Source organism: Anguilla rostrata, chromosome 2, assembly GCF_018555375.3.
Source record: "Anguilla rostrata isolate EN2019 chromosome 2, ASM1855537v3, whole genome shotgun sequence".
Classification (NCBI taxonomy): Eukaryota; Metazoa; Chordata; class Actinopteri; order Anguilliformes; family Anguillidae; genus Anguilla; species Anguilla rostrata.
This window is the reverse complement of record NC_057934.1, coordinates 36,150,691-36,164,819: the sequence shown is the minus strand read 5'-3', so window position 1 is coordinate 36,164,819 and position 14,129 is coordinate 36,150,691. Positions and strand designations below refer to the sequence as shown.

Genomic DNA, 14,129 nt, shown 5'->3' with positions numbered 1-14,129 from the left:
TTTCTATGGTAGCACGCTGTAAATCATGTGATTTTATGATCACGTGCTGTTGTTTTTTTATTTTGCTGTCTGAGTCCTGACACACTGGAGTGCTGTCAGGCAGGGTTTTTGAAGCTGATGATTGTCTTTCAGAACTAAGCATCTGCTGCTTCTAGAGTTCAGTGTGAAATGTGCTGTGCATGTGTGTCTGTCTGTGTCTGAGCACACACACGTGTGTGTGTATGTCTCAGTGGGTGGATGAGAAAATGTGTTTTCTTTGAATTTTTTCATTCCATTTTCCTAGCTTATTTTATTTGCTAATCAGCATTGTGAAACAGTGCTCAAGTGCTTCAAAACGCAAGTCTCGCCTTGTTATCCCAGCAGCAACACTGAGGAGATGTTGCAAGAATGAAAAATACATTTTTATAAATGTCTGTGTCAGTCCACCTTGTTTTCCTCTAATGAAGAATAATCCCTTGTTTGAGTAATGCTCAGCAATACTCTGCTCATGCTCTTGAACACACTCGGAGAAATTTTTAAAGGCAAGCAGAATAAAATGATGGAATACCGGCATACTGATTTGCTTGTTTTAGATTCAAAACCAAACTGGTTTGAATGTAACACTCCTGTAGCTGTATGAACACATCTTTTGCTGTGCATTTTTCCATCTCTCAGACATGAATCTGCCATATATCCATATGTAGTGTGATCTAATCTTAGACCTTATTCCATGTCATGGATATCACCCTGTTGTTAAACTCATCAGCATAAGGTACATTTGATGAACTGTCATTCTTCCTGTCAGCACCACTGACACTCTACTAGATCAGATGACTGAAAACAAAAAGGCTATGTCCGCATTATTTTCTGTTTGTCTTGCAATTCATCGGTGAGTCATTGGTCATGGCTCACTGAACACGGTGTTTGCCGGACCTTTTGATTAGCAGTGCCGTGGTAACGGCACACGCCCCTGAATGGAAGACACTGGCTGGTCGGGCCCTGAAAGCGTCTCTCTGTTCATTAACACGGACGTGTTTGGCTCCGGAAAACGGCACGACGAGTACCGCCGCTGCACCCGGGGGCCACGAGGGACCTTCGTCGCTCCCCCAGTCGGCGGCCCCTCCCCGCCCTGCCCCCAGCCCGACAGAGTGGCGCACCGGGCCGACAAACCGTGTCTCCAGAGAAACCCCGCCTCGGACGTGACGAGGCATTCGAGTGCTGAGCGCAGGCTCCATCCGAGTCCATCCCCCCCCGCGCGCAGTGCGCTCAGCCTCAGGGACCTTCCTCCCTCACTCGTGGGCTCAGGGCTCAGGACTCCTCCGGTCCCCTCTCTCAACAATGGCTTATTGTTCCCCTGGCCGCCCCGCCCACGCGCCGCCGACACGCACATGTGCATCCTCCGCTCCGCTCTCCCGGCCGCTCCCTCGGGCGCCCGGTCAACACCTCCTTATCAAGGAGGAGGCGCCGCGCTCGGGCTTCCGCTCGCTTTGTAACGAGAGGGGGCGCCGAATGAGCTGGCGGCTGGGTCCCCGTTCGCTTTTTTGCGACGCGAGATCTCCCTCCGACCTCTCCCTGAACCCGAAGCCTGCCGCTGAAAGCCCCGTTTGCGGCTGGACTCGGCTCTCGAGGCCCGCCCCTCTCCGCGCTTCCTGCCAAGCTTCAGGATCTGTCCTCGGAGAACAGCGGGGTATAGGTGTGTGTGTGTGTGTGTGAGAGAGAGAGAGAGAGATGGAAGAAAGATGAGGGTAATTCTTCTGCAAAACAGATGATAAGTGTGAAGAGTGGGGGAGAGAGAGAGAGAGAGAGAGCGAAGGACGAGCAAAGAGCAAAGAGAGAAAGCAGGGCAGAGGTGGAGGTAAAATGTGAGTCGGAGCGTTAAACATAGACGTTGTAAATCGATATAGCTCATTTGAATTTGAACATTTGAATGAGAAGTTGAGGCTTGAAGAGTGTGAGGTATAAAGCAGTTGAGTACGTAGAAGATATGACGATGGTGATGATGATAATGTGGAAGACGGGAGATATCAGAGACAGATAAAGAGATGGTTAAGAGAGAGAAAATACTGAGTGGGTGCCTGTGGATTTGGAAGCCAAACAATCTGAATTGTGCAGAAGAAAAGAGTGTTAAAGTGTTGGAGAAAGTGTCACCTTGTTAGCTGCTGGAAGTAACGGGTTTCCGAGCAGGACACTGCGGCTTGTGCTGACTGGCAGGCCATTCACGATTGGGGCAAAGTGCGGTTTAGTGATCTGTTTGTCAGTCCATATATGTAGCCAGTGTGGTACAAGCCAGAGTCAGATCTTCAAAGTGGCATCATGCCCAGTGCTTAGCTTAGTTTACGCTGGGAACTAATGGAGCTCTTGTCTCGCCTCTGCAGGGTGACATCATCATCCATAACAGGCTCATATGCACTCTGGACTGTGCTCTTTCACCAGTGCGCTCTTATAAAAACCTCAGGCAACCAGTAGGCATTCATTGGGCCTTTGTGCCCAAGTCAGAGGACCATTGTGTTTTGTGAACTGAAACAGTTTTGAACTGAGCCTCATAGCAGTATTATCCCTGTGCTCAAATTTGGTGGGTAAGGGCCAAATCTTTGTTATTACCATTGAATGTAGTTATCACTTTCTGGAGCATGGTCATTAATTGATGTGAATGGGAAGTGTGGAGGACTTGTGTGCAACTCATATTCTGTTGCCATGTTACCTCTTTCCTTTCATATTACACTCTGCTCAGGCAGTTCAGTGAATTTCAGAAAACATGGCTACATCTTGAACACAAAATTCTGATGCAGAAAAAAAAGGACTGTGCCATCTCATCCCATTCCTCCAGTGAGTGCTGTATATTGACGTAATGTCCAGGTGAGTGCAAAATGGCCTGGTTGCTTACAGTGCACAGTGTGCATGTTCAAAATTACTTGCTTGAAAAAGTGGTATTTTCACTGCCGACATTGGTATAAAAGGGAAGTGCAGTGCTTTTTATACCCAGCAAGAGCGTAACAAGAAATATGGTTAGCTCACTGTATAAAAAAGGCTCCTGTAAAAAAGCACTCCCAAGTGGTGTATCACATTAAGCTGCTTGTGCTTAGTGCTGTTCAGCTGTGGATGGGTGGTGTACATAATTGGCTGTGCCATTGGCTGTATGCCTTTATCCTTGCTCAACAGCACCTCCTGTGGTCAGTGAAATAATGTCAGCTGCACAGTCCTCTGGCGCACCAGCTACCATCAGGTTAGAAAATTACAGAATGAAAAGGAGCAAGCAAAACACTCCAACATTGGAGGCAAAACTGGAGAGCAAAATGGCTTGTAACTCAAGGCAATGATAGTCTAAAACAGAGTGCCGAATTACACACTGAGCTCTGCTACATATTGCATTCTGTTAATGGAATGCACCTGTTATTCTCTGACAGAGCTTGTTCTGGGTCTCAGTATGATTGAAGGCCTTCCCTCAGATCTGTGTCTCTGCTTGCTGTAGATGTTTAACCTGGGTATCTGTGAAAACTCATTACAATGTAGTGTAATGGGTAGATGCACAAATGACCCCAATGGCCAGAACCACCACCAGTTTTGTGACCGCCTGTCTACATTGCTTGTGTGCCAAATTACAAACTGTTTGGCATTTCTTAGATGTAACTACTGTGCAACATAATTGCCACTTTTCTGCACTGTCAGAGCTGGCTATGTCCAATCTTTTTCCTCTTGACATACGTTAAATGATAGTCTGGTGTGTAGCTTAAGTTTTCAAAAAAGGCAAATAACAGCTTTCACCCTATTCAGTCCACCAAAAAGATGTTGAATGGCTGCAAGACATTGGGCCTCATTCACAAAACGTTTCTTAAATTTTTCTTACTTTTGTTCTTAAAAATATTCCTATGAAAATCCATTATGAGATTCATGACACATGTGCAGACCTTTTTTTTGTGCCTATCCCAGGTGTATGAGAGGATGAATGCTGACTGTTTGTCAATTTTATGCGCAATCCTGTTTATGTGATTTGCATAAGGAAACAGCCATAAACAAATATAGATAAGAAAGAAAATGATGAATGTTGAAAAGTTTATGGAAATGTTCTTACACAGTTTACGATTAAATATGATCGTATGCATGTTTTGTGAATGAGGCCCATTGTCTTTGCCTAATCCCCTTTGATTCCAATGCAACTGACTTAGCTTTTCCCCTCCAAAAATTGTACAACCCGCTATTGATTGGACAAATTGTTTGGTAGTGTCATCATCCAATTTTTGTCCAGTGCTCTTGGTCACTCTCCAGTTGCTTCTTTGTGGTCCAACATGTCCAATCTGTGTCCCACAGTGATGATGTCACAGGCTTTTCCTCTCGTTTCTGAAGAACAGCTTTCTCTCAGAATGGAATGCACTCGATCATCAACTGGACCATTATAGAACACATGAACAATATGAATGTGTATTTGGCGATAAGTGTGGCTGCCTGTGTGTATATTTTATCTTTTGTTACTATTTTTCCAGTTACATTATTTTACTTTAATATGTTTAGGTTTGTGCAAAAATCACCTTTAAGATGCAGGCAGGTTTGCAGATGAGACCTTCATGGATCTGCCAGTTTTTCTTGCTGTGCCCAGACTGCATCACCGGCCTGGTAGGGCCAAAGACAGCAGACCCAGTATAGAGACAGATCAAGACCAGTCATCAAATTAAATCTCAAATAACACCTGTGGTCATAGGACACCTTCACTACTGCAGGTGTGTGTGCGTGCGTGCATGCGTGCATGAGTGAGATTAGTAAAATAATTTGGATGAATTGTCAAGATGAGGAATGGCACCATAAGCTCACACTACTGACAAGCATAAAAGCATGTGTAACCCACATCAACAGTACAGTACAAAATCAGCACTATTTATATGGCGTGTCATAAGAAAGCATCTTACCGTAATCAAATTTTGCAATAAATTTACACTTCCACCATGATAAAGCCCACGCCTCTATTCATGTGAATTCTCATGGGTAGTGATTCTGTTATCACACTTTTGAAAACGCTGGTCGTATCAATTTTTACTTCTCCTTGTGATGCGTCAGCTTGACTGCATTCTGAGATGGTTTACTTCCCTGTCCCCCAAAAGGGGTTTAATGAAAATGTGAGTTTGGATTGTGCGGACCGCTCCCCTGAGCGGAGCACTGGAGACGGCTTTGACAGGAGTGCTGACAGCTCGGCGATGGGACTGGGCTGCGTTCCAGCGCTCCACTGTGGGGTCCAATATTTCTCCTGCTGGCTCTGATTGTGTGACATCAGATCGTTTTCTCAAGCCCCAATACCCCCCCCCCCCCCCACCAGTCAGCGGAACGCCCATGTCTTTCGGTCCAACCGCGGAGTCAAAGTGGGGCGTCCCCATCCATACAGCATTTAGGAAAACCAATCTCAGTACACATCATGATGGAAGACACCTGCGGCCCAAACATGAAGTTTTATCTGTATGTTTTTCTGTCTCTCGCTGTGTTCTGCGCAGATGTTTTCGCTTTGCACCGATGGGTGTGGAAATGTTGGCTGAGAAGACCGGAGTGAATTTTTTCAGGGTTATGGGGAAATTCCTCCGTATTTTGGCTGGCTGGCTATCTCATCAGGCCGTCAAAATTTAGAGCCGGATTTTGTCGGAGGGAGAGAGAGTGAGACAGTCATTACATTACATTACATTATAGGCATTTAGCAGACGCTCTTATCCAGAGCGACTTACACAACTTTTTACATAGCACTTTACATTGTATCCATTTATACAGCTGGATATATACTGAAGCAATGCAGGTTAAGTACCTTGCTCAAGGGTACAACGGCAGTGTCCTTACCCGGGATTCGAACCTGCGACCTTTCGGTTACAAGCGCAGTTCCTTACCCACTGTGCCACACTCCGTCCAGTCATGCCACTGTGTGTTTCGCCCCATCAATTGTCCTCATTGTGAAACCATATTTGATATGTGTTAAATTTCAGGGGTAAACAAGTCAATTAAACCAAATTTGAATGAATGAAATTAGGTGCTGGAATTTACCACATAGCCTTGGGGGTGGGGGAGTGTAATAATTATAATGCCACGGAGTTAGATAAAGAGTGTGTCTCCATTGTTGCACACCCTCAAGACAATGGGAAGCACCAAGCACTTGAGTGGAAAAGTAACAGTATGAGGGAGGGAGAGAATGCATGAGGGATAGAGGTGGGGCGGTATAATATGGGATAATTGGCTAAATTAATCTGCACATGTTTGCCAAGATTAGCAATGTAGGCACACTTGAAAGACTGTTTTCTGACTTCCCCCTTCTCCAGTGTGTGCGTGTCTGCGTGTGTGTGTATGCGTGTGTGCGTGTGTGTGTGTGTGTGTGTGTGGGCCTGTAAGTATGTGTGTGTGTGATGTCTGTGTGTGTGTGTGTGTGTGGGCCTGTAAGTGTGTGTGTGTGTGTGTGTGTGTATGCGTATGTGTGTGTGTCAGTATGCATGTGTGTGTGCACATGTCTGTCCGTGTATGTATGTGTGTGTATGTATGTGTGTGTGTGTGTGTGTGTGGTGTGCGCCTGTGAGTATTTGTGTGTGTGATATCTGTGTATGTGTGTGTGTGTGTGTGTGGCTGAGGGTGGGGCTTGGCGCCAGTGCCTGTGGTCTTGTGATGGGAGGTTGGTGGTGTCACAGGGCTGACCGGCTGTCTCAGCTGTCAGAGGGCGCATCCGGGTCTTTCTGCTCCCAGGGGCTCTCAAAGGGGGGCCTCCAAACCCAAGACCTTCTGACAGAACCTCGTGCCCATGTCTCTGTACCAGGGTAGAAAAGACAGGGGAGGGGTGGGTGTTGCATGAGAGTATCAAAAACTATTATACTGGCAAAAAAAGAGCAGGCTCGTTGTGGCTCTGTGGAGTAGTCTAAGCATAGATAGTCATTTAGATCAAACATAGTCAACTCATAGTTTCCTTACTTGTCCTGTTTTTCTTAATGACGGGAGGCTTGGGTTAGTAACTGGAGTTTCTGGTGGTGTATTAGCTTATGACAAGCTATAGAATTTGTAATGTTTTGACTTTAATGGTCGGGAGGCAGTAATTTCAATACTGAGAATGCCAGGTTGACCATCTGGTGGATCTATAGGAATATCTGTGATGTTAGCCACCCTTTTGCTGTACACACTCTGCATTTTTGGTGCTGTGCGAACCCCTGTGACAACAGGTTCAAAACGGTTTGTCCTGTAATAATGCACTTTGATAGAGGTGTGAAGAGCTCTGACAGAACCCTAATGTCTCACAGTAACGGCTGTGTCCGTGAGCGTTTTTGTCTGTGCGTATGTGTCCTCAGAGCTTTTTTAAATCGGGGCGGAGAAAGCGTCCCGCTGCTGTGGTTGTTGGACTGGAGAGACTGAGGTCCTGCTGCTTTCCGTTTTAAGTCCATTCCAAAGTATTTTGTGGCCAGAGACCAATCATCCCTATGGAGGCTGTACACCCTGGAGCATTACCTGGATCAGCTGAGGAGGTTCCATTGTTTTTTGAGTCGCTAAGGAATGAAGGAGTGCTAGTGTTAAAGATGTCTGGAGATGGAACGTTGCTTCAATATTAGGAACAGGAATCCGCATCGATGCTAAAAATATTGAGTCCGGTATTTTGTAACTACACGGAACACTCGAGGAGAACTGTATAGCCTGAACCCCTGAATGATTACGCTCACACGCACGCACTCACACACACACACACACACACACATATTATTATTATCTAAAATGCAACAGGAAGGGTTTCAGTTTCTTCAGTTGTGCAGTTTTGAAAGCTCCTGCACAAATTAGCCACTTGTAAGTGCAGGGCTTGGCTTCTGCTCAACACCTAATGCATTCTGATTCTGATGGAATAAAATCCGGTGAAGCAAAGATGACTTTCTCTGCTCCCTCGCCCTCATCCAATTTGGCTGTGGTCTCCTTGGCAACTCCTCCGTACTTGAGGGGATGAGTTCACCCCCGCTCTTCGCAGCTCGCAGGTCTTATCCAGGATTACCGCCGTTGCTCTGTGGCGTTCTGGGTCATCTTGGGGGGCTTCGGGAAGTCTCGAGTTTGTTCTGATTCAAGGTCTTTTGGATTAGAAGCAACAAAGGCGAATGCGAGTTTCTTTGGTCCTCCTAATGTGGGTGTGGAAGGAAAATAAATCGTTCTGTTGCAGTATCTTGTGTGAGGCGAATTTGTGTGTCAGAGCTGTGGGCATGTGTGTGTGTGTGTGTGTGTGTCCGGACTACATCTGGAGAACGTGTCCCTTCCTCACCACCTACTCCTCCCAGCTCTTCATCCAGGCACAGGCCATTTTTTGTCTGGACTGTTGCAACTCCCTCCTTGCGGGGCCTCTCCCTCTCCTGTCATCGGACCTCTGGAGCTCATCCAGAACGTTGCTGCTCATCTGATCTATAATCTCCCCAGACTCAGCCAAGTCGCTCCCCTTTTTATTTCCCTCGACTATCTCTCTTATTTTTGTATTTCCCTTTAGGGAATATATATATACCTGAGTTAAGACGGGTGTAATGTTATTTACCTATTTAATTATAATGTATATGAGCCTTCTGTGCTTTCTTGGAAAGTCTCACACTATAGTATTCCTGAGGCTGAACACTGATGTTGTTCACTTTTGCAAGTCACTGTGGAAAAGAGCTTCTGCTAAGTGATCGTAACGTAATGTGTTGTGCTTGTGAGGAAGCACATATGTGTCATATGGCGTCGATGTGCGCGTCCGCATACTTGTGTCCGTTTGCACGTGGATGTTTCGTGATGACGCGGCAGAACCAGGTTCTCCGCTCCCGAGGTACGTCTCTGTGAGCACGCCCGGTCCGCTTCGCTCCTCCCATTTCCTCCAATTTCCCAGGGTACCCATTATAAGTCACCTGTATAAGACCTGCGGTGGCTTCGCAAACCGAACGCAGGCCTCAGGTATTGTGGCCTGAGGGGAAACGAGCAGCAGAGAAAAGGACAGGAGCCTGTCGCTGCCGGGGGTTAGCTGCTCGCTGGCTCCTGCAGGACCCAGGACCCCCCCTTGTGTCTGCACTGTTGCTTTGCTCTGCCGGCCCTGCACTGACCTACTGCTGAGGGAACAACCACGAGGCACACGCCCGGAGCCTATATCTAAAAAACTAGACCTCTGCTTCCTGCCTTTTTGTTTTACACCGAACGCCTCTGTAAGCTGGATCTACGACCAGGTAGTCAGACTTTTATTTGCACCTTCCATTTTGTAAGCCTTGGGCGATAGATGGATGGACTTGGAAACCAGTGCACCTCCTGAAAGAATGACTCAGATGGGGCACTCTGAATGTTTATGCTTTACAGTGCAGTAAACTGGCTAATAGCGCATCGCTCACACGCCCAATGCACTCTGTGAGTTTGAATCCTGTGTGGGACAGCTGCTGTCTGTATACCCCTGAGAATCGTACTGCCACAAAATGGCTCCAGAGAGAAACCCAAACCTCTTTGTGGACCTCTCCCAGGGAAACCAGAACCACCACCCCCGAATACAAAGAATGATAATGAGCACATTTAAAATAAAATACAGTCATATTCTGCTGATTGGGTACCACACTGCTGTAGTCAATTTTATCTTCTCACCAGGGTAACCAAAAAATTGTAATTACACTTAATGATTTTTTTCTGCATAGTGCACAATACAATGATGGCTCTATTTTTGTTGCCTGTGACAGCACACAATACACACAAAGACCTTTCATGCACTATACATACACACAAATACATAATGAGATGTCTTCTCATCAGTTGGGCCCATTCTGAGGGAATGGGTTAATTACAATTGATAACTCTTCATTTCATTAGTTTGACATGATTTCTAATGTGGAGTGCATGCTTATATTTTCAGGAGTCATTTTTCAACAGTTGGAGGAAAATTATATTTTAGTTTGCTTGTCTCAGGCTCTCTGTGAGTCTCAGAGTTTCCCCCCTTGTGATTTGGTGTTTCTGCCTTTGAGGCTCAGTGTTTGCCCCTCTGTGAGTCTCAGTGTTTCCCCCTCTGTGAGTCTCAGTGCTTCTCCCTCTCTGAGTTTCAGTGTTTCCCCCTCTGTGAGTCTGTTTCCCCCACTGAGTTTCAATGTTTCCCCCTCTGTGAGTCTGTGTTTCTCCCTCTGAGTCTCTGTGTCTCTCCCTCTGAGTCTCTGTGTTTCTCCCTCTGAGTCTCAGTGTTTCTCCCTCTGAGTCTCTGTGTTTCTCCCTCTGAGTCTCTGTGTTTCTCCCTCTGAGTCTCTGTGTTTCTCCCTCTGAGTCTCTGTGTTTCTCCCTCTGAGTCTCAGTGTTTCTCCCTCTGAGTCTCTGTGTTTCTCCCTCTGAGTCTCTGTGTTTCTCCCTCTGAGTCTCTGTGTTTCTCCCTCTGAGTTTCAGTGTTTCCCCCTCTGTGAGTCTGTGTTTCTCCCTCTGAGTCTCTGTGTTTCTCCCTCTGAGTCTCAGTGTTTCTCCCTCTGAGTCTCTGTGTTCTCTCTGAGTCTCATTTCTCCTCCGACTCTCGTCATACTCTTCCTTCTCGGTCGTTCCAGTGGCGTGGGCATCGCGGCTACGCAGCTGTGCAAGACCGTCAAGGACGTGAGCGTGTTCGGCACGGCGTCGGCCAGCAAGCACGAAGCTATCAGCCAGGGCGGAGTCGCGCACGCCATCGACTACCGCACGCAGGACTACGTCAGCGAGATCCGCAAGATCAGCCCCAAAGGTTAGAGTGCGGCACTACATTTCCCAGAGCAGCAAGGACGACTCCCATGCCAGCACATTCTTGGTCTTAAGATTCCAACATGTAGGCGGAGTGGATCTACGGATAGAGGGGATTTACTATGTGTAATCATAAATATAAAATTTGGTCTGGACCCAAACTGCTGCTGGCTCGGACTGTGATTGTGTGAGATGATTCAGCCTTGTGTTTCTTCTTGTTTGGTTTAGTGATATGATTAATTATCATTATTATATTATTCAATGAGGATTATTTTATTGTAGAATTTTTCTCCTAGGACATCGATAACAGAGACATGTGGTACGCCTGCTCTCCCCCTCTCATTTTAGAGGAATCCTATTTCTGACACTTTGGACAGACATAAGCGGCCTAATTTGGCTTGGCAGGTGTTAACTCCTTGCTAAAGCCCTTTCCGTTGGTGCAGCGTGCAATACCGACCTCCTCAGCTACAAAGCGCGCCATTGCAGGGTGGTAATTGGAACCCCGGGAGGAATGAAGAGTTTCTTCAGTCCCACTGCAGTTCAGCTTCTCCGTACAAACGGATGCCTGCAGCCTGCCTGTGCCAGCCTATGCCAGCCTGTGCCATTCCCCAGCGCAGTGAATCCACGGCCCGACCGGGGAACAGCCGGCAGCCGGCCGCTCTCATTTTGGAGGCCGTGCGCTGCTCTGTGTTTGCCTGCGTTGACAGGAGATGTTGCTACAATGGGACAGGCCTGCCAGTAAAACTGGGCTTTCCAGATTGGAAAAATTACATTCTTGGGTCAATGACTTCACAGCAACGGCTGGTGACGTTAGCGGTCTCAGCACTGTATGATACAGTACTTAAATCTGACAGCATGCATGATATTGGATACATTAAAAGTAAGCATTGATTAATACATTTTATTCCTTATCTGGAAAAGATTCCATTCCTCCCATTACCACCTTCTCTGCTGCATGTATCTTTCCTCCTCCCATTTGAGCACGGCATAAACATGTCTTGGTAATCTCCCCCCTCAGATAGAAAGCTGCTTTAATGTTACATGATCACAAGATAAACCAATCCTGCAAATGTCTCTGCCTAATTGGGGGTAGTATAATTGCATTCAATATGATAGCATTCATACCTTAACATACCTGAAACAAACATACGGAAAATAAGTGGAAAGCTTAATTTGATTCTGAAAGGAACTGGTAGCCACACAAGGCTTTTTACGCCCCCAAATGATTCCACCATTTGAAATTCGGGTGTGGTTAAACATCTCCACTTAAGTGAGCGGAAAAAGACGTTTATGGTTAAAATGTTTAAATGTTTGAGTGGGTTTCCTCAAGGAAGCCTTTAGCAATTTTGAAGCAGTGATTTCATTGTCTCTCATCCACCACCCCCCCACCCCCCCCCCCTCCTATTTCTGTTTCTCAGGTCTGGACATTATCTTAGACCCTCTGGGAGGCTCAGACACCCACAAGGCCTTCAACCTGCTGAAGCCTATGGGCAAGCTCATCACTTACGGTGAGGGGAGGGGGGGGGGGGGGTGGGGGGGGGGGGGTCGTGTCCTCGGGTGAACCAGAGGCCTCCGGCCAGATACCAGGCCGGGGTGAACAGCAACTCCATTCAGCACTTAACCTCTTTAGTACTTACAGGAGCTTTACCTTCCGCCTGAGAGCAATTAGGGAAGGCGGTCGATCACTTATTCATCTGCCTGTCAGGGCCGGTCGGCGATACCAGATCGGACGTCCCGGGCGAAGTTGCGCGCCGGACCCGCGGGGACCTACTCAATTATCGCTTCCTCGCCCGCGGCGTCCGGTGGGTCGGCCGCGGCGAAGGCGGCGATCCGCGTCCCGCGCCCACGCGCTGGTGGGCGGAGCTGTCCTCCCGGCATGTGGGAAATAAAGATGGCCTCTCTTTCCCCACCGGTCCAATCCCACTGCTCATGCTCTGCAGCTTATCAGAAGAAGTATGCGTGGGATAACAATGGCTGCTCTATCCCCCCCCCCCCCCCCCCTCGATCTGGAATGCATCTGACTGTAGCGCACTGAGCTTCCTTCGCTGTGTGAGCTGCCTTTGTCTCTGTCCGGAGAGAGTGAGGTTAGACAGAGAACGAGAGAGTGAATGATGGAGAGAGAGTCAGGGTACTGGGGCACAGCAAGAGGTCATTGGGGGTGAGGGAGTAAGTGCACGTAAGGGGATGGAAGAAGGAAAAGAGGACAAATAGGAGGAGTTAGAGATCAGGGAAGCAAGGCCGGAATGAGCGTGACCGATTCGGCTGAGTACCACATCAGTTCCTCGGTGCATCATTTGAGTCGATTCCTCAGAAAAGCGCATTCGGGGGGGGGCTCCCGCCGCGCCTCGTGTCTCGCGCGCGGTAATTGCCGCTCGCTCGCTTCCGCTCGAGCTGCCGCCGCGTGCCGGGGGCCGGCCATCGATCCGCTCGGGCTGCCGCGGGAAACGGCCGCTCTTCATTTAGCACAGGAGTGAAACGACGCGGGCAAATGTCAAAGCGAAGCACGGGCAGGAACAGGCGGGCGCTGCAGCACAGTCAATTTGTGCTTATTCTGGGCTTCCCGTCTGTTGTTTGTGCTGTTAAATTCTAACAGGCAGCTGTATCCAAGGCTAGCATAGGTAACTGATTCGTTGGCATAATCTGTGATTGACGTGGCAAATAGTTTCAAAAATGCTTAACTGAACGAATTAAATGTTTTTATGTGATACAGTTGTATAGTAAAACACAAATCAGCAAACAATGAATTAGCAGGGCTAACCCAGTTTAATATCTGTTATACTTGGAGGTTATTTGATGGGGAGTTTGATGTGTTGGGTTATTTTTAACTCTTTCCTCTCCGCTCCTCACCAGGCACTGCCAACATGCTGACGGGCCAGAAGAAGAACCTGCTGGCCGTGGCCAAGTCCTGGTACAACCAGTTCTCCACCAACGCCGGCAGCCTCATTCACTCCAACAAGTCTGTGTGCGGCTTCCACCTTGGCTACCTGGACGGAGAGTATGAGCTCATTTCACAGGTGGTGGCCAAACTGCTGGAGCTCTACAGCCAGGGCAAGATCAAACCCCGCGTGGACTCCACCTATCACTTTGAGCAGGTGAAGACCAGGGCAGAGAGAGAGTTTGTGTGCGTGCGTGCGTTTGTGTGCGTGTGTGTGTGTGTACGTGCGTGCGTGCGTGCGTTCCTGCGTTTGTGTGTGTGTGTGGGTGTGTGTGTGTGTGTGTTTGTGTGTGTGTGTGTGTGTGTTTGTGTGTGTGTGTGCGTTCGTGTGAATGTCTTCATAAGGGTCTGGGTAAATCCTGAGGGAATCTCCTGCCATTAGATGCCTGGATTCTTTGTGACTGCAGGGCTGGTTGGTCCCCCAAGCCCCGAAGGCATGGTTCAGCTGCCGTGATGTATGTCTGCGATGAACGCTGGCAATTTGACTGCTCGACCCAGTGAGGACCTGAATTAATCAGTCAGGAGATTGAATGAAAACCAGGCTTGAGCTGGCATA

General features: G+C 47.8%; 1 protein-coding gene across 1 annotated transcript in view; it reads left to right on the top strand.

The window, feature by feature from the left end:
* The window catches only part of LOC135247900 (synaptic vesicle membrane protein VAT-1 homolog), a 30,198-nt gene that overhangs the window by 7,057 nt on the left and 9,012 nt on the right, over window positions 1–14,129 (top strand). The window contains exons 3-5 of the mRNA XM_064321873.1: window positions 10,474–10,642; window positions 12,057–12,146; window positions 13,489–13,730. Of these exons, the coding sequence (XP_064177943.1) occupies window positions 10,474–10,642; window positions 12,057–12,146; window positions 13,489–13,730 (501 nt within the window). The remainder of the gene's footprint in view (window positions 1–10,473; window positions 10,643–12,056; window positions 12,147–13,488; window positions 13,731–14,129) is intronic.